General features: G+C 38.2%; 2 protein-coding genes across 2 annotated transcripts; both read right to left on the reverse strand.

Annotated features, from left to right (window-relative positions):
- Positions 1-221: 221 nt before the first annotated feature.
- islr2 (immunoglobulin superfamily containing leucine-rich repeat 2) lies at positions 222-4605 on the reverse strand. The gene is made up of 2 exons (XM_041998243.1): positions 4145-4605; positions 222-3548 (listed from the first exon to the last, which is right to left on the reverse strand). Exon 2 carries the CDS (start codon positions 3537-3539, stop codon positions 1395-1397), a length of 2145 nt encoding a protein of 714 aa, XP_041854177.1. The 5' UTR covers positions 3540-3548; positions 4145-4605; the 3' UTR covers positions 222-1394.
- A 2225-nt stretch (positions 4606-6830) lies between these two features.
- Positions 6831-19245, reverse strand: sema7a (semaphorin 7A). The gene is made up of 14 exons (XM_041996417.1): positions 18833-19245; positions 18498-18637; positions 17832-17873; positions 17637-17732; positions 17342-17444; positions 17060-17170; positions 16365-16507; positions 15123-15301; positions 14762-14870; positions 12870-13065; positions 12558-12670; positions 11838-11983; positions 11613-11671; positions 6831-10692 (listed from the first exon to the last, which is right to left on the reverse strand). Exons 1-14 carry the CDS (start codon positions 18960-18962, stop codon positions 10271-10273), a joined length of 1989 nt encoding a protein of 662 aa, XP_041852351.1. The 5' UTR covers positions 18963-19245; the 3' UTR covers positions 6831-10270.
- Between the last annotated feature and the right edge of the window lie 176 nt (positions 19246-19421).

Raw genomic sequence — 19421 nt, forward strand, 5'->3', positions numbered from 1 at the left:
ATATTATTTACCTCAAAGAAGTTGCATAATAAAACTGTCAAAAGAGGAAAAGGAAAAATATTAGATCTGGATTTTTCTCTTGTTAACTGGTGATAGCTGCGTATATATATATATATATATATATATATATATATATATATATATATATATATATATATATATATACCTGCGCACATCTGCGCTACAAAGTCAGTTCATTTCAAACAAATCCAAACAGTCCGTTAAGTTTAATACGTTTTATTAATTCCACTTACATAAAATTATATCAAAAATCTCAAAAGATCACTTTTCCGTTTTACATGGTTCACAAAAAACTCACTATATGCATCAAATTACAAGAGTGAAGCCGCCAGACGCCCACTGCGCCACTTTTTCGTGCGACTTCACTGAAACGGTCGTAAAAAAAAGAATATTTCAACATACTTGGCTTTACATCACAGGTAAAGACAGTCACATCTAAAGTCCTACAGACTACACTACGAAAACACACACAAGGAAATACGTGTGACATGCCATAGACACGTTCATTGTAAAAAGCGAGAGTACAGCAGGTAGCCGTTGATTAAGAGGTCAAAGTCGCACATTTTTAAAGTCTAACATTACGTGGAACAACATGTTGTTGGTGAATAACCCGGAATTTTTTTCTGTTAAACACAACTGAAAGCACAATCTCCCTTTTGGACTCAGGGCAGCGGGTATAAGCGCCCCTGTGTGCGCACTGACAGTGCGAAAGTCAGAACGTCCGCAGCCTTTTCCTATCCCTATCACTCATCGTAATACTTTGTTACACCAAATGCGGGATTAGTTCTGTGCATAAGTCAAGTGGAGCTGAAGTTCCGACACCTGAGAGGATGGTAAATGGCTCTCCCAGAGCCTTGCACCGAGAGAAAGAAATTGGTCCCTGATGCATGTTTAAATAAAGATCGTTTTATAAAATATGGCACATTTTTGCGTGTTTTTGTGCTCCCCAAAACTGTGGTTAAAAAATGTATATTTTCCATTAATACGCCCTGCAATTAACTCTCTGTGCCTTGCATTTGCACATTTTTCGCGCCTGCCCATGTGCGTGTGACCTACAGAAAGGGATCATTTTGCTGCTTTCCGGTTAGTTTTGAAGTCTGATGAACTGATTAAATTTATGCTTGTGCCGTGCAGTCTATTTTTTAAATCCCACAATAGACTACAAATGTAACATGACTTCACAATCTTTCTGATTAGAGGAGGACTTTCTGAGGTAAAAAAAAAAAAAAAAACAAAGATTAATGACTGGCCTTTCTTTGAAATCATACGCCATCGTTTTTTATGTGTGGCAATGATACGTGAGTTACCTGCTTAAATGTAGGCTACTTAAAAGTAAACTTTTTTACAAAATTCTCGTAGGAGATCCGTGGAGATCAGCGGCTCGGCTGCTTGTAGTTGCCGTTTATTTCCTCCGAGATGTTCACGGCCTCTGCTCCGAGCGGTAATCTATCACTGTATTCGGATCCCACCTCAAACTCCTCCTGGTTGGTTTTGGATGATGATCCGGGGATGGACTCGGTCACCACGCTCCCCTCAGCCTCACCTTCTCCGTCTCCTTCCTCTCCCTCCGCTTCTCCCTCCCCTTCGCCTAACTCGCTGGGGTTGTAGGTTTTCTCTGACTCCACGAAAGACGCCCTGGGATCAAAATCTCTGGTCATTTGTTTCTCCACCTGATCCGGATTCTGAGCTTTCATGATCAGCTTGTAAGTCTTTCCTTGGTACTTGTATAATAGATGGCAGCAGGTGGCTCCCAACAAAGGAACAGTGGCCAGACCCAATAGGAAAATGCTGACAACCACGATGATAAGTAGGGAGGGGATCTTCTTTCTAGTTGTAAAGACTACTTGGACTTGACAGTCCTGCCCTCCATAGGTGAGACAAAGAGTGTAATTTGTGCCAGGTTGTAAGCCATGGAAGCGGTAGGTATTAACCCCTTCCTCTATATTGGACCACTGAACCACTGAGTGTCCATTTCCTGTATTTATACAGAGGTAGAGCATGTCTAGTGTGGTCTTACTGGATGAGGACTGTAACAGACCCAAAGGCTCTTTGTTCACCGTTTCTTGGTCTTCAGTTTGACTGAGATGAAGGTTAGATTTGCTGCTAGGGAGCTGCAGTGGATTCAGCTGCACTTTGGCCTCAGTCTCGGAAACTTCTAATGCAATAACTCCAAAATCAAACGTATACTGCTTCAGGTCTTCCAAAGTCATGTTAAAAGCATGGTTAGAAATGTATTCACTGCTGTCTCTCACACCACACTTGCTTGCAAAGCTGGAGTCCTTAGAAACCCCTCCAGCAAGCTCTGTGTCATCAGGTGTGTCTTTTGAAGCATCAGGACTGCCCTTTGTTTTTTCATTGTGCTTGTCCCAGTTGATCACATTGTTTTTAGAGATTTTGGGGTCTGCAGGCTTTTTTCCAAATGGGCGGATCTTGTCCACAGTTGAATCAGGGATTGAGTTGCTGCTTTGTTTTTGTTTGCCTGCCAGAGCCACTTTAACACTGCTCTCTGCCTTACCTAACTCGTTTACCGCAGAGCAGCTGTAATTTCCGTCCTCCTTTTTACTCAGGCGGGGGATAATGAGAGAGCCATTCCTAAAGACTTGGAATCTGTTGTTGGTTGTTTTATCATTTACAGGCAAATCATTCATTTCTCCGGTGGAGGGCAAGGGGAACAGATGATTTTCATTTCCTGCTGTCACCTCCCAGGTGACCAGTGGTTTGGGACTTCCTTTTGTCTCACAATTTAAGATGACCGAGACACCTTCATAGAGATCTGTGTTGTCGACGTTTGGTTGATATGTTATGGTGACAGCAGGGACTTCACAGTCCAGTTTGGGAATCTTTGCAACCATCACACCCTTCAGAAGTTCAGGGGTTTCACATTGAATTAAATTTGGGTCAGGGACAGAAATTTTGGTTGTTGCCATCCAATCCCTCAGCCACTCCAGACTGCAGGAGCAAGTGAATGGGTTGCTGTAAATCTGCAGATGGGACATAGAAGAGAGGGCACTGAAGGTACCCTCCACAATGGTGGTAAACTTGTTGTTGTTAATGCGAAGTGACCTCAGGTCTTTGAGTGTGGAAAAAGCATCCTTTGGAAGGTTCACCATCTCATTGTTGTTCATTTTCAGAAGCTGCAGGGCTGTGAGGTTTCGCAGATCTTCCCATGGAAAGTTAACAATTTTGTTGTGGCTAATGTCCAAGTTGCGAAGCTGAATCAAGGGGGCCAAAGTGCCTGATTCTATAGTGACTATTTCATTGTGAGCCAGCCAGAGAGAGGAAACCTGAGTGATATTAACGAAGCTTTTACTCTTCAGCAATTTAATCTTATTGGCTGAAAGGCTCACAGTGGTGACATTGGAAGGGAGGCCAACAGGTACTACTAGCAGGTCTTTGTAAGCACAGTCAGCAAACTGGTGGGAAAATTTATCCTGGCAACTGCAGAGCTCGGGACAGCACTGCACAATGCCAATCACAACAGTCCACAAGGCAAGGAGCTGCAGGAGCTTTGTTGCCATTTTCTGCACCTGGAAGCATCAACAAGCAGACATCAGAAAAGGGAAATGTTTTAATGAAATAATGATAAATCATTGTATAACAGAAAAAAACTCTAACGCTAAACAAAGTGTATTGCAACGTTAAAAACAAAGAGACTAATCCCCAAAACAGAATCTGTTAATAATGCAGTGACTGGCGTATTAATAAATAACGTTTCATTGTTTTCATTGCAAAACATAACTACACTGTTTAGAAGTATTTTATAAACATGGCAGAAAAATATAAATGCAGATTTGTTGTTTGTTATATGTGTAGACGTTTAGGGGTCAGATGAGCGCGTTTCTACAGTCAGGTCCGGGCAAACTGGCGCTGTCCATGGTGTTGAAGCGATTTTTGCTCTCTCATTTAATCAAATCCTGTTTACTTTTAGCAGTTAATATATTCGTATTTCACTTAGGCTTGTGATTGTACTGAGTATATTTCACTTTTGCACAAATGTGACACCTGGAATTGATGTACAACCTGAAATTGATCTTTAATATTAACTTCGATCCGGATGTTGATCAAGTTGTTTTTCCTTAGCTTGCCTAAAGTAAATGCCCTATTAACTACAGAATAGTCTTACCTGTTCAATGTTAACTTCAGTGCCCGTGTCTTATAAATGACTCCCGGAGTTTACAGTCCTCTAAAACAACTTTAATGGTGGAAAATGCTGGAGTCCTCACACATCGCGGGTCCTTTCACACGGTTTTTGCATTCGTGCACAGCGCTGCTGAAGGACGGCGGCAGAAACATTTTTCCCGGTGAGTTGCTGCTGCAAGTCCGTCGGCGCTTTTTCCCTCTCCAACGAGTGCGGGGTCCACTGCGCGTGCCCGCGGCTGCGGAGCGAGAAAAGGAACCATGAACGCGCAGCCTCTCCCATCTCTCTTCACTATTAAAGATACAGAAGCTCCTGGTCCTCCGCCCTCAACGAAAATTCATAATTTAGCAGCGTTGTTTAATTTATCACTCCGACCCAAACCTCTGACCTCATTCGGTTTGTCTGTGCAGTTTTGTCTCTAAATAAAGCACTCGGACAAGAGTTTGCAAACCACTTACAGATTTCAAGTTTTGATGCGAGTAACAGGCTGCACACACAATGGCTGCATGTGAAGTGATCTTTGATTTAGAGAAAAAGAAAATAATAATAATAATAATAATAATAATAAAAGAGAATAAAAAGTAAAAGGCTTAAAAGAAAGTCAGTAAAGAGTCATGTAATAGAAAAAATCCAAATATTGGGCCATAAAGTCTCCTGATGATTTGTTGGCGTCTGCCATCTATAAATGTTATTTAAACAAACACAAATGAATGAATGAATGAATGAATGAATGAATGAATGAATGAATGAATGAATGAATAAATAAATATGTGGGTAGAAGTTATTTTTTTTCCTTTGAAAATATTCTTACTGTTGCAACTGGAGCATAGTTCTTTCAGCTTTCTCCCTGGGTTTCTTTAGGTGTGTGTTGTAACTATAATGACGCGCAATTTGTGATCTTGAATAAACATTACAATTCATTTCAGTTCGATAAATATTTGGCTCATGATTTGCGCTCCGTTTCCTGCTTAAATACTGCCACCTTCTGGTGTGCAGACTGAAATTTTCCTGCCAGTTTAAGAAGCAGATACACCATTACAGGAAAATAAGATACAGTGAGTTTAAAGACTAAAATGTCACTCAGATTTACTGAGTCATAGTGAAAGAAAGCCAGAAAGCCATGTCCCTTTAGTCTGATGGCCTGTCTAATGTTTTGACACAAACAGCTTTGTACATTTTACATTTCATGTAAACATCACTTATATACATGCTGAAATCTTCATGAAAGTGTTCTGCTACTGGTTACTTTCAGGGCCGTAGACCTCTATCTTTCCAGGGGAGACCCTACTTTCCTCAAAACAGCAGCGCCTTCATAAATCCCTTCTGAAGTACTGGAGGTCTAACACAAGGTCTTCCAGGAAATCCATCCACCTATTTGGGTCTAACAGTGGTAATTCTTCTCAAAACAGCATCAATTTAAGAGTGGAACAACACTCACCTTCTCCAAAGAGAGTCAGTATTTGGTCCTGTTTGATGTCGAAAGGGTCTAAGTCCCTCTAGCTATCCTTAAATAAAAGGATGGGTCGGGGACCTTCAAAAGTGAATCAGGTTTTTCCTCAAAAAGAAAAAAAAAAAACCTGAAATCTATTATTAAAAAATAAGAGGCAAGATACAAGTAAATACAATCCTAAACTAGAGATTGATGCCTCTATGGAAAAGATCTGCCGCCCTGGAATAAAAAAGGAGAGCTCTCTTATTGGCGCGTGCTGCTTTTTCAACTTTCAACAGCCCTGCTGTAAGTGTGAGTGAGCAGGTTATTTGTAGAAAAGAGAAAGTGGAGGCTGCAGGGACTTTTTGAGGTCTGAAGTTTTACAGTTTTAAGATACCTTTAAACTTTCAAGCTTCACAAATAAATGTAAAAATTAGGAAGATGGTCAAGTTCAAAATTAGTTTTCTCAGCTTTATAATGGAAAGACTTCATTTATTAACTGGTATAGACTCCATTTCTTGTCTTTCTTGACACAGACAGTTCTCTCCTTCTTCAAATTACTCTCACCTTTCTTAGCGGTTTCATTATCTCCTTGACTTCGTCTGACTAACTGTACAGTGTTAACACCATACAAAGAAGAGTGTAAATCACAAATTTAATTATGATACAATATTATATTGATTCAGTGGATCATATCCATGGAGTATCACATATTCTGCCACAATACAGTTCAGGAGCCATTGATCAATATGGCAAAGTTTAAAATAGGTAATAGTTTTTTGGTAATTTTGCTATAATAAACAAAGTAATACAGTCTGACTTTATCATAGTTACATGCCACACCTTTGGATAGTGACATTTTCCTCATCACATCAAAATAAGACACTGTGGTTGCCCCGTGACCCAGAATTGGACTAAGCAGAATATAAATAAATAAAAAAATAAATAATCTTTATTTATACAGCACTTTTCATAGTAAATGTTACAAAATGCTTTAGAGATTTTTTTTTAAAAAGTATCAGCCCTAGTTACTGTAAGGTTGTAAACATGTTGAATTCTGTGTGATAGCAGTGACCTCTGCTGTTCAAAGCCTGAAATTACAGACACAACCGTACTAATTCTAAACTTTAATGGGCCTGACATCTGATATTTAAAAAAAATCCCTGGATCAGGTTTTTGCAGAGAGGAGGGGGAATGCTTCAGTTTCCACCAAAAACTTCTGTTGTTTTAGCTTTCTTCTTGTGCACTTTCCAGTGTAAGTTGTTTTTCTTCTTTTTTGTTTTACTTTCCAGTGAAAGTGTAAGTTACTCAGGAAATCTTAAATGCATACAGTCTAAAGAGATCAAGGTTTTCTTTTATCAGAAAACAGCATAGCCAGCAGGTCACACTCCCTGTATCTGCCAGCTTAGACTTCTGCTTGGCACCATCTTGTCTCCTGGCTACAGTACAAGATAAGATACTGCGTTCTTTAAGTAGGCCTAAGTTAAATCCTATCGGTGATGCTCATTCATTGTTGTTATGGAACCATTTGACATGTTTCTGTTTTCATTCCACAACATAAGATGAGGGCCAGGAATTTATTATTATGGGTGGACACACCAGACAAACTCACATACATGACGACATGTGAGGCAATAGTTCCACCCATACCATGATGTCCATCTACAGGCAAATGAGAGTGGTTGGTCATTTCTTCCAACCAAAGTAACAACAGCAAGGTGTGGACATATCCTGTAGCTAGCATGTTGGCATTGCAGCCAAGTAAAAGCTCAGAAGTATCATTAGTTCTGCAGGCATTATAGAAGTGGAGAGTGTTGTTGAACTCTGTGTGTAAACAGGATGTACTCATTTGGTCACCGTTAAGAGTGCTGAGACTTGAGATCCAGGAAAGGCAGATTAAGCTCATGGGTCTTAAAGCACTGTCTGACCTCTCACCAAGCTGCAAGTACCTCACTGAGTGTTGTGATGGAAGAGTTTTCCACTGTGATGAAGCACAGAACTTCCTTGACACCACTTCAAGACTGAAAGAGATATGACTCTGAGATACTGTTCACAACCCAGTTTTAGCTTCATTTTTTAAATAACTAAATCAATTCATAGCATTTATTAAATATTCAGTATTTTTAGTTAAAGCAGTACAGAAATAAACATTTGTTTCTTACAAAGTAAAATCTCTATTAGAGCTAAAATAATTACAAAAAAATATTAAAAATTAAACAAAACAATAACAATAACACAAATGACAGAACATATCCTTCAGTGCCTTGTTTTCAAAAGATCTGGAATACTGTAAAAAATTAAACAAAGTAATAGATATTAAACAGAAAACAAGACTGGTGGTCTCCTCTCTCTTCAGTTCTAAGAAGAAGGCATTCACCAGTTAAAAAAAGCTTTTCACATCACTGAATACTTCTCTATGTGGTCATATCATGTTAACATTAGCATATCATGCTAGATAAATGATACAATCCAAAAACAATCTGCAAAATCATAATGCTCATCCTAATTAGCTTTGATCCAGATCCAAACGTTTGTTTTCTTTTGTTGCCTTTGCTTTTCTGAAAATGTGTTTGTATCAAAATCCAAATTTTTCATTAAACAATTCAATTGATCTCTTTTAGCAATTAAAATGTAGTCTGCACTATTATCAGTTAAATACAAGGTTTAAATGAACTGTAACAAAGCGTTTTTCTAAATTACCTTTAACGTTTCATATCAGCTTTACTCATATGCAGGGCTGCACATAACACAAAAATGTATTATCTTATTATGTTTGCATTCAAGAGTATTGCATTGTTTATATTCCAGTAACATCTTTTACACATATATGTTGAACTCGCAACACTGAAAGCATTAAAAGGCACAGTAGCTCATTTAATTTCACAACACCCTGGGGATTTGTGTTTTTAAACATTTTAAATTTTAATGCTTTTTAAGACTTATTGCTGAACTAGTTCCCTGATCAACCTTTTCTTGTATTACTAATAAAGCAGGTTTAACATTAATCATTACAATAACACATTAAAAACTTCCCTGGCAGATTGACAAAAGGCAATCATGCAGTGCATGCTCACGCATCAGCATGAGTTGTTGCTGTCAAATGTTTGTTTTCATACACTCTGCAACTCTAATTAAACTGCACATTTTTTCAGATGCTTGTCCAAATACTGGCTGCGTTGAAACAGGATAATTTAGTTTCCCCAATCCAGGTCCTCGGGACCACTTGCTCTGCATGTCTTTGGCGTGCTCCTACTCCAACACACTGGATTCAAATTAATGAACTTCCTCATCAAGTTATTTTCAGCCTGTTAATGAGCCATTCAGTTAATTTAGTTGTTAAAGTAGGATTACATCTAAAACATGCAGGGCAGGGGTCCCGAGGACCTGGACACTGATTTAGTAGGATTCCTGAGCTGCTTCCACAATTCCGTAAAATCCTCTCATACAATGGAGGCAGGAAAAGAAGGAAACCACTCAAGAGCTTTACAATTTTGTAGTTTGTGAGGCTGGAGGAATATGCAAGACATTAAAACCACCCTAACACAGCAGAAACTTTTATGCAGTCAAACATTGGCATGTGTTCTGTAAAAACAGACTAAACTGTCATCTATAAGAAACTCCAGTTCATAGATTGCTTGTATCACCTTATTTTGCTTTAACTAAAACATAATAATGGATTCAGTTTACATTGTGCTTTCTTCATGACATCCAAAATGCTTAAAAATGAATCCTTCATTTGCTCCTCATTCATACTCTGTAGTGGTAAGCTACATGTGTAGACACAGCTGCTCTGGGGGAGACTGACAGAAAAAATGGCAGCCACACCTGCTCCAACGACCATTAAAAGAAATATTCACCAGTAATGCTGACACTGGAGGCAAGGAGGGTGAGGTGTCTTGCCCAAGGACACGACAGATTGATAGAGATGAAGCAGGATTCGAACTGCCACCCCTCCAATTATTGAATGGCCAGCTTCACCTTAGCCACTACTGTCCCCACAAAAGAAGCAAAAGAAAAATGTTTCTTTGCTATTTTTCTTTTTCTTTTGGACAATAATAATAAGAATAAAAGTGTTTTTTTTTTTTTTTTTTACAAATGGTTGAGACGGCATTTCATAATATAGTAACAATAGTGAAATGGTCCCCACAGTAAGGGGATAAGAAAGACTTGCTTTGGGTATTACATACCGAAACCAAGTAATAGAGATAACCCGGGCAGGTTTACTTCCACTAAACTTAATTAAAATTTATTATAGCTATTGAAAAATTTGCTCTACTAAATAGTAGAGGGGGCTGTTAAAGGGTTACCTCTCTTAGAGCATCTCATACAAGTTAGCAAAAACCCTTTCAGCTTATACACTCCTCACAACATTCAACATATGCTCTGCTGTTGACCTGTTGCATTCTTTTCACCTCAATTACCTTATCCTGTTCTGGTTTCTATTTAAAACATACTTGACTGTGAAGGGTTCCTGTGGACTGTTCTGCCAAGCACAGCTAAATGTTTTCATATGCACAATTATGCTGACATGACTGGAGCTTTCATTTGTCCAGCAGGTTCACTGGTTTTAAAGTGAAGTATTCATTAGTGCTGCATCTGTCCATACCAGAAAACAACTTAAAAGAGCTGATAGCTGACCATCTAGCTAGAAGGTTTTGTTATGTTTTAATTATTTGCACAAGTTATGTGTAAATTCCCCACACTGCTACGGCCTGCAGTGTGACCAATATTGTCTGTGGAACAAGACCTGATGCTTTGTTTCCTTCATTAATATGGTTGTTTCTTTCAATGTGCTTTTCTTTAAGAGGAATTATTTGCTCTGTAAGCTGATATGTTTTCACCACTTTCATGTGGTCTCTCTCTTTGGAGAGGCAGTCATAGTTGCCATAGTTTTCCTTTGCCATGGAAGGAATGAGGTGCAGACAGTTAGAATGCATCTGCAGACAAGGACTGCTATGGTTTCCATGCTTCCAGGTGTACACAGCATGGTAAGAGTCTATAGGGCAGGATAGGTAAAAAGGGACACCCTGGTGGACTGAATGAACTGTCCTTATATTCATTGTTGAAGCATCGTCTCGTTTGGACCGTATTACTTGCTTTTGGTCTGAAAAAAAAAAAATTAAAAGAAGGTTCAATAGAGATTTATGGAGCTAGTGTGTTTAAATATGTGAAAGGAAGTAAAAGCACATATCAATTCTAACTGTCTGTATGCACATAATATTTAAAGTTGCACAACATAACTTCCCAACTCTAAAACTCCATGCTGCTGACTTGTTTTTATGGCCCAGTGTCATTTATTCTGTTCATTCCTGGAGCCATCATTACCCAGCAGCATGCTAAGGTTGACAAACTGCAATTCACAAACTTAGCTGGCAAATCTGCCAGTTCAGTTCAGTAGTGTTGCTTTAAGCACTGATTAAACTTTTAATTATAACTCAACTCAACTTTATTTATAAAGCCCTTTAAAGCAACCACAGTTAAAACAAAGTGCTGTACATAAATGGACAAGCAAATCAAATCAAGTTTTAAATAGTTTAAAAACAAGTCCATATTACAACATTTATTTTGCTTTTCTTTTTCACAACTAGCTGAATATCCAAAAGAGATACTCAGTTTTACTCACTGGTGAGATTTTTCTAATTACTAACCAATCATGGAGGGATGGTAGGTCCTTAACTTTACATTGTGTAGAAAAACAGTGCTGTAGTTGTCTTGCTGCCCATGTTTTTTGTACCTAATCATGTTAATGACATGATTTTTCAGTCTTCCAAAATTAATTTGTAATCATGATTTTTATCAGTAGTTGGAGTTTTATTATGTACAGCATTCACATGTATTTGGTTGGTATTTCATTGTTGCTTTAAATGCAGTGATACAAATACACAACTAAATAAAATGGAATTGGAACAGATACAAAACAAACAGGGATAGAGACAAAAAATATGTCCCTATCCCAACATCATAGAGATTTGAATATAAAGTTGTGCACGTAGTAGGAATTATGACTATCTCATCATTAGTTACCTTCTGTTGTTGGAGGGCACACACTTATTTGTCCATTAATGACATTTTGAATCCCTCCACTGTGTAAAAAAAAGAGGTATCTTCAATCAGATTTATTACTGTTCTTATTTTTGATTCACTTTAACTTCCGTCTACAGGTCACACTGACAAATGCTACAGGCATTTAATTCTGTTGTAATATGAAATGTTCAACAGAGTCTTGCTCGGAATACAGTTCACACTTACGTGACAGTTGGGGTGCATCCTAATGCAGTCCAGGAACAATACGGGTCCCGCGCCAGGACACATTCAGCACATGAGTTGTTATACTCTTCACATCTCTGGAGGTCCACGATGAAGATTTTCTCAGAAAATCCCACAACTAACTTTTTCTGAGCAAATAAACCAAAAAGTTAATTTTAGTTTAAACGTTTTAATTTAAAAGCTTTAAACACAACTTCCTCACCACTTTATCATGCATATTTGAGAATATATAAATATGAACTTTTTGCCTCTTGCCACATTTAGTCTCCACCAGCTCCTTAGTAAAATACAGGCTTTTTAACTAACTCTGTCTTTCTGCAGGTATTAAACAAAGAATACTGTGTTTTTACTAGCTGTAAACAGCTGGAAGCTGTAGCTGCAGAGAGCATGATAACAGCCGTGAGACTGATCAAAGAACCATCATACAAAAGCAGCAAGATAAAAGATGCTTTTGAAGCTGTGCAGAGCCAAGGGAAAGAACAAAAGCAGTGATAATGCCCCGATGCAACACTTTTTTTCTAATATATTTTACAAATTTGATTCACTATTTATGTAAAAAAATCTATTTTGTAAAAATAAAACATCCAAAATCGGAAGAAGTTGTGATTATGTGAAAAATTATAGATGATAGGAACATGTGACACAAACCAATGCCATATCCAACATGTCACATTTACAAACTGCATTATTGATGAACTGTACCTTTATATGGTCAAGCTTCATTGCTTGTATGGTTGAATTGTTGGGGAGTTGGGTTTCGGAGATGATGAAAGGCTCTGAGCCAGCTTCTAAGACTTTATGGATTTTACCGGAATCTGTGGGGACAGGGATTTGAGATAATGTTATCCTGGGACTGATAGCATATAGTTATTTTACGCCTACTGTTCTTAGTTACAGACAATGCATGCTTTTAGGTCAAAGCAACACAAAAGCACCAATGGTACTGACAGGAAATGCAGTTCTGAATGCTGTCTTCAAGGTAAACTGTGCAACTTTCTCTAAATCATGACTTACCTGTACCTAGGAGCAGAACATTATATGTGTGCTGGTCTGCTGCTTGGACCTGGTCAACAGCTATTTTAGTGTAATTATTGTTGCTTATGTAAAAGGGTGATGTGTAATGCAGGGAGTGAACCCAGTCTTTCATTTCTGGGTGATCTTTCACAATACTGAGGGTGGTCTGTGGCAGAATCCTGCTGTTCTTTACACACTGCAACACACAAGAACAAAAGGTTTTCTCAATAAAAGACACATGAGTTCACCAAAAGGCATGTGAATGTTTCTCAGACCAGGAAAAACACAATCCACTAATCAGGTGACACAAAGATGGAACTTTCTGGCTGTGAGAAGGAAGACTACTGCACATCAACTCATGATACTATTTCCACCATCTGTATATTTAAACATGGCATGGGGAGGATCATGCTATGGCAATGCTTTCTGCCACAGGGACTGGTAGACTTTTAGGAAAAAGTGAAAGATGGATGCAGAGTGAGTTAAAATCTTGACCAGAACCTAAGGATTTCTGACTGAGGTGAAAGATAACATTCAAATTAGACCAAAAAAAAGATCAGAAAATGACCACGCACTCATATTTCCCATTATAAATGTTTCTGCCAATGTTGCGGCAAAACGATAACTTATTTGAGGGCTGCTGTGGGCTAAACTCAGGGTTACCTGCCAGACGTGCGTTCCAAAGTATTTCCAAGCACTTCTGTGTCAGTAGCGATACGTTTATTCTTTCCATGCATGGTTCCAAAACAAATCCAGACAATGAGTAAACGGTATTCTAACTGAAACAGACTTATACTATAAATTATGTGATACACGGACAACAGAAAATGTGACCACCACCAAGCTCACCCCACTTCATCATTCATTCATCCAAAACACCTGTGAGTTGGTACCTTTCAAACTTTGTGACACACACACGCCCACAGCAACACACCCACCACCCAGATGCCAATGCTGCATGTCACCTGTGCCACCTCATAAATATACAAATATTTTAATATGGCTCATACAGCCAAGAAAGATCTGACAATAATGATATTTCACCCTTTTGTTCGATAAACACAAATTTTTGTTTTGTCCTTGTGGAGAATTTGTGTAAACTGATGTAAAAATTAATTCAAAAGGCAACATTTACTGTACAAGTGAAAGAACAAGACATTCAGAGAGACATTGCTGTCTGGAAGATTTCGGCAACGCCCATATAAGGGTGTTATATAAATAAATATTCTGTAATTCCAGCGTGATGCCCAAAATACACTCCAAACCAAGCCATATATTCAATCATAAAGCTTTAATAGCAGATATTTGGTTTAAGTGAGGAATGGGACTCAATAAATTCAGCATACTGAAAGTGCTGATCTGCTGCAGTTTGAACATTTGAGATCATGTTTATCTCTTAAAACCAAAGTGAGTTTTTAAAACTTGGCATTAACTTGCTTAATATTTACAGTAAAGAAAATGCCCATATATACATATACTAAACAGGCTGCAGCAGCAGAACATTCTGCAGGAAAGCAGGGGTGGTATGTGTGCACCCCTTACAAGCTAAATAAATCCAAACTGTTTATAACAACACAAGGAAATTCTGTGAGTGCAAAGCACAGTTATGGACCTCTTCAGCACCACAACCTGGAGACAAACAAACTTTCTGCAAAACATTATGTTCTCCAAACAAAGAGATGGAAACAATGAACATAACGATTTGCATTCAGACACATATTTTCCACATCTCCACCCATCTTTGGTCAGAGTCTGGTGTTTTTCATATTTTTTTTCTATGAATCAAAATAATCTGACCAGAGTAAATGGGACTCAACTAAAATACACACACTAAAATAACAATATTTTGTTCTGTTCCTATAAAACAACATAGCAATAAAACAGATCCTTACCGCTCCTGGCCTGGGGTTAGGAATGTCCTTGTCATAGCCCTTGAAAGTTGAATTCTCAAATATTTCTTCAATCTTTTCTATTGAATAAATACACACTGCAGTGGAGTTCCTAAAGCAGGAATGGGAAAAACCGAGGTTAGCATAGATAACAACATAGTTGGAGTAATACACTGTGTCTGTTAACTATTGGAACACTATGAGTAACACAACTAATGATTAATAACTGTTGACATTGTGTTGTAATCTGCTCTTTCTGGAGTTTTTGCAAAAACTAAAAAACTGGAAAATCTCCAGTATTTTGATGCTGTCAGTTTCTCATGTTTCTTAGTTTCTGACAATAAAGGAAGTGAAACTGTCGCACCAGCTGCTTGTAAAAAGCGCATAGACTCTTGTATCACGCCAGTCCTTTGCGTGTATCACGTAGACATCTTGGAGGTGGTTGAAATACAGGGACTCCTCTGGAAAACCACAGACAAGTCGAGCCTTAAGAAAGGATGTCCACATGTTCTGGAAGAATCTTTTTGAGCCACCTTCATCTACCTGCAAAATGAGATAGGTGACATCAGGACGATGCTCTCTCAGCTTCTCAAATTCAACAGCTAGGGGTTATTTGATACCAGTGACATTACAGCTACAATGACTAATGGAATAAAACACCAAACCGCTGATAGGGCAAGTTTTGTTTGCAGGGGTGTTGTAAACACGATCCCACTTAAATAACCACTAAGATTTGATTTGTGACTATAAGAACAGAAGTAGGATTGAGACTAACCACATCTGGTAGTAGGATGATTACTTTAATTAAATATGTTGTCCTCAAAGCCTGGCGTTATATCTTCAAAGTAGTCATTCTGCTCACTGTAATTACCCCTGGTTTTGATCAAAGAGTAACTAAAAAATTCCCAGTGAAGTTATTATAGTACATACAACTGCAGCGTCTGATTTGATAATGTAAACATCAAACAACCCTAATATAACATTGCCTTTTTTGTCTCCTTGGTCTGGCAAATTAAGGAGAGGTTATTTGGGAGAAACAACTTGCAGAACAGAAGTGACTAATGTCACACACTGTCACAGATCAATGAATAACTACAAAAGACTGCAAAAGGTCTGCAAGGATAAACTTGAAGTTTGCATTAAGTAACAATAAAAAGTTACATTAACAGTTATAACAAATAGATAAATAAAATGACAATAAAAATAAAATATTATAACTGTGATATTACTGTAAGTATAATAAAAGTGTCCATGGTGATTAGCATGGGAGCTGACGGTATATTTTTTCTCCATGTTGCAGGTCAGCATTTAAATGTACAGCTGTGCATATGCTGGGAAAGCAAACCAAATGTTAATTCCTAGGTTTTACAGAGAAGCTCAAAGTATCATTTTGCTGTGGCTGCAGCTTCTCAAGAACAGGCAGTTTACTGGTTTGTGGTCATTACAAAGTTGCTCTTTTATACTATGATGACTTATTTTTATCCTGTTTGGGGTTTTCTCTACTAGGACAGTGTTCCCAAACATAGGTCATGATGAGTCACTGAGTGTTTTGAAATAGTTGAAAATTTAGCCCTTTGTTGAGGCTTTTTACCACTGTCCACCATACCTTACAAACTCTAGCAACCCGAGAGATCCAGGGATCAGCTTCTGGGTTGTGGTCCGAGTTCCTTTCACGGAAAAAGATGTAAATTTTCTCATTGTCAGGGTCATCTTCTTGCTTTACCCAGGATGCACAGATGAACGTGGGCTCTGTGAAAGGGGGATTGGTTTACTAAACAGTGTGGTGATAACAGACAACACAAAAGAGATTGCCAGGCCAAAGAAAACTAAATGCAGCTGTGCCTTAGGCAGCACAATAGCCAGCTTAATTCCTATCACGCACATGTATGCCTCAGTAAACAAATCCATCAAGTTGCACTTTACATCTGTTTGTCCACAATCATAATACATGTAATGGAAACTTTTTATTCTATCTATCAAGGCTACATGTTTGGAAAACAAAGCTGTTTTTGAAAAAACAGAAATGTGTACACATGGCAGTAAACCGTGCTTTAAATATAGATGTCCCTGCAATAAAGCTGGACATCCAAAAGCAAGAATATTTCACACTGATGTTCAAGTTTACAGCATAGAAGATCTATGCAAGGTGACCTTTTGATACAGGTTGGCATCACATCACTATGTTTTCTTATCTGGACATGTCCTTAACATTTTTGTATAGCTCCACATCGCATTATTTTCGTTTGCTGACATAAAACAAATGATGATTACATTATATATGACTTGCAGTCTTTTCCTCACCTGAAACCCAGTTATCGTACATCCAGACATTAGTTCTGCTTCCAGCATTTCGTCTGAACTGTAATGAACTCCCATCAACATCTAAAGGTGTTGCTGCATAAAGATCCCCTTCTAAAAACAGCAGAAATAGGAAGCAAAATGTCCAATTATTCAGACAACTGCCCTAAAAATGCAGTGGCTTGACAGGGCAGCTTTAACTTGCAGTTACAAAAGACAGAAGCAGTCAGCAGCTCTGACTTTAAAAACAGACTGTAGACTTCTGAAAAGCTGCATGTGACATACCTACTGTGAGCGACAAGCAGTTCTGAGTGTAGACAAATGGAGAGACACCTGTCCCCTCGTAACTCTCCACTATCTCATGAGACCGATTGTTTACCGAAGGAAACTAGACAGAAAGTCACAGAAACGAAATAAAAGTTATCATGACCTGTAATGGAAAAAAAGTAATGAGAGACCAGAAACCAAACACTCAACTTAATTATTCAGCACGGTTCTCAATTAAAGTTTAATTAGAATCATTAAAAGCTTCACTGTGTGTTTTGTGTCCATATGCTCAGTGAAGTATGCAGGAACTCACAATTTTCCAACACTGTGGTTTGTTTCCATTTGTTCCGCATACGAACAGGCTATCCTGAAACTTCTCAATGACAGTGATAACATTTTTACAGGGACCCTACAAGACAGAGATTCTTATTAGACAAAACAGAGTCAAAGCTTCAAAACTTCATTTTAACAATCTGCTCATAAGCATATTTCTGTGAATGTCACAAACCTCATCACACCACTGATGGCCGTTCGGTTTCAGAGGATAGTTCTGTCAGGGATACAAATTGGGAAACACATTTGATAACTTATTAGTGAAGGTAAAATAAAATAAAATAAAATAACTTAGAGCATATAAGCGGTCAAGATAATGAATGAATGAATTTAGAGCATATCACTTAAGGTAATGTCTTCTGTTAAGCTGCTTCTGCTCAAACTAATATCCATTAGTGAAAAGAAAAGATCCACCACACTAACTGGCAAAAGTCTAAGTGACCCACTTATCAAGAATACAAGAACTGAAACTATCAGGATCTCTCTTAAACACGTGTTCACCACCAGCACTTATTCAGCAGCATAGGCTGTGTAAAATAATAATAATAATAATAAATACACACGTCTGTGAACGCTGACAAACAGACTCCATCTGTAACAATAGGTCTGGGCCAACCATCTGTTACAGTAACATGTTATTATGATCCCATGCTGCTGCATCACAAACTGACTGTCTCAACCCAGAGCTCTAGTTTACAGAAAAACTGTCAGCACATCAATAAATCATTAGGTAAGTGAATTGGCGGCAGGTGAATAATTGAACCTTTCAAAACACCAAAAAAAAAAAAAAAAAAAAAAAAGTCTGCAATTAAAAAGTTTGTGTAAGCTCAGAAACACTCACCTCTACTATGTGGCAGTCGCTCACATCAAGTTTTAACACAAAGTCCGAACCTCCCACATACAATTCAGCTGTATCATCCTGGTATGAAAACACGCTGTGGTTCTGATTAACTGCATATTCAAATCCACCACTGATTATATCTGAGGAAAAACGTGGCATTATTATACTTTAGCCTACAGAAATATTACACTGAAATATGAAGTGCGCCTAAAATCCACCATCATGGGGAGTTTTAACTGAGCTTGAATTGCCAAATAGGTTATGTGCACAGAAATTCATTTTCTCAATTGATGTGATATAAATAGGCTAGATAAATAAATAAATAACCTTCCTACCATTGTTTAGAATTCTGGGTGTATTTTTAGACCCAAGAGTTGGTGTGTCCTTCAAATGGAAATTAAAGACTACTTGGAAATTCACAGCGACACGCAAAAAACTTAAACAAATATAGGCAGAAGGATTCATTTTCCACAAATGTTAGACTGCTATTTCTTGATTATGAACGAACTGTTGGCGATTGATGTCTCATGTCGCTCCTTGGCTCAGTCTCCTCCGCAAAGAAAATCCTAATTTAATCATTTTCTGTGCAGAAAAATAATTGCCAAATAAATCTTTCACAAAGCTATTCCATGTTCTCAAAATGGTGCGAGGCGTTAAGGTAGACGCTCATCGTTAATCCACTTGACATCGTTTGTCGTTTGCAGATAACCGGGTTTGGGCGGCACGAGGATGTCTCGGACCATGTCCTGTCCTGGTGATCTGGACAAGACTTCTTTGGCGCAGGTACTTTTCTACGCATAACATTTGTGGGTGGGGCTTATCAACACACATAAGCTGTGTCCCAATTCAGGGTGTGCAGACCCTGAATTGAGACACACCCATAGAACATCCACAAATATACACATGGTATACAATGTCGTGAAA

This window comes from Melanotaenia boesemani, chromosome 10 (assembly GCF_017639745.1).
Source record: "Melanotaenia boesemani isolate fMelBoe1 chromosome 10, fMelBoe1.pri, whole genome shotgun sequence".
NCBI lineage: Eukaryota > Metazoa > Chordata > Actinopteri > Atheriniformes > Melanotaeniidae > Melanotaenia > Melanotaenia boesemani.

Bases quoted from the DNA above. Each gene is read 5' to 3' on its own strand.
- islr2 (XM_041998243.1), bottom strand. From the start codon at position 3,539: ATGGCAACAAAGCTCCTGCAGCTCCTTGCCTTGTGGACTGTTGTGATT.
- sema7a (XM_041996417.1), bottom strand. From the start codon at position 18,962: ATGAATCCTTCTGCCTATATTTGTTTAAGTTTTTTGCGTGTCGCTGTG. The intron at 16,508-17,059 runs GTGAGGAAAAGA...CCCCTTTCACAG, and splicing joins GTACGATAACTGGGTTTCAG to AGCCCACGTTCATCTGTGCA. The intron at 11,984-12,557 runs GTACAGTTCATC...TTATTTGCTCAG, and splicing joins TGAAGCTTGACCATATAAAG to AAAAAGTTAGTTGTGGGATT.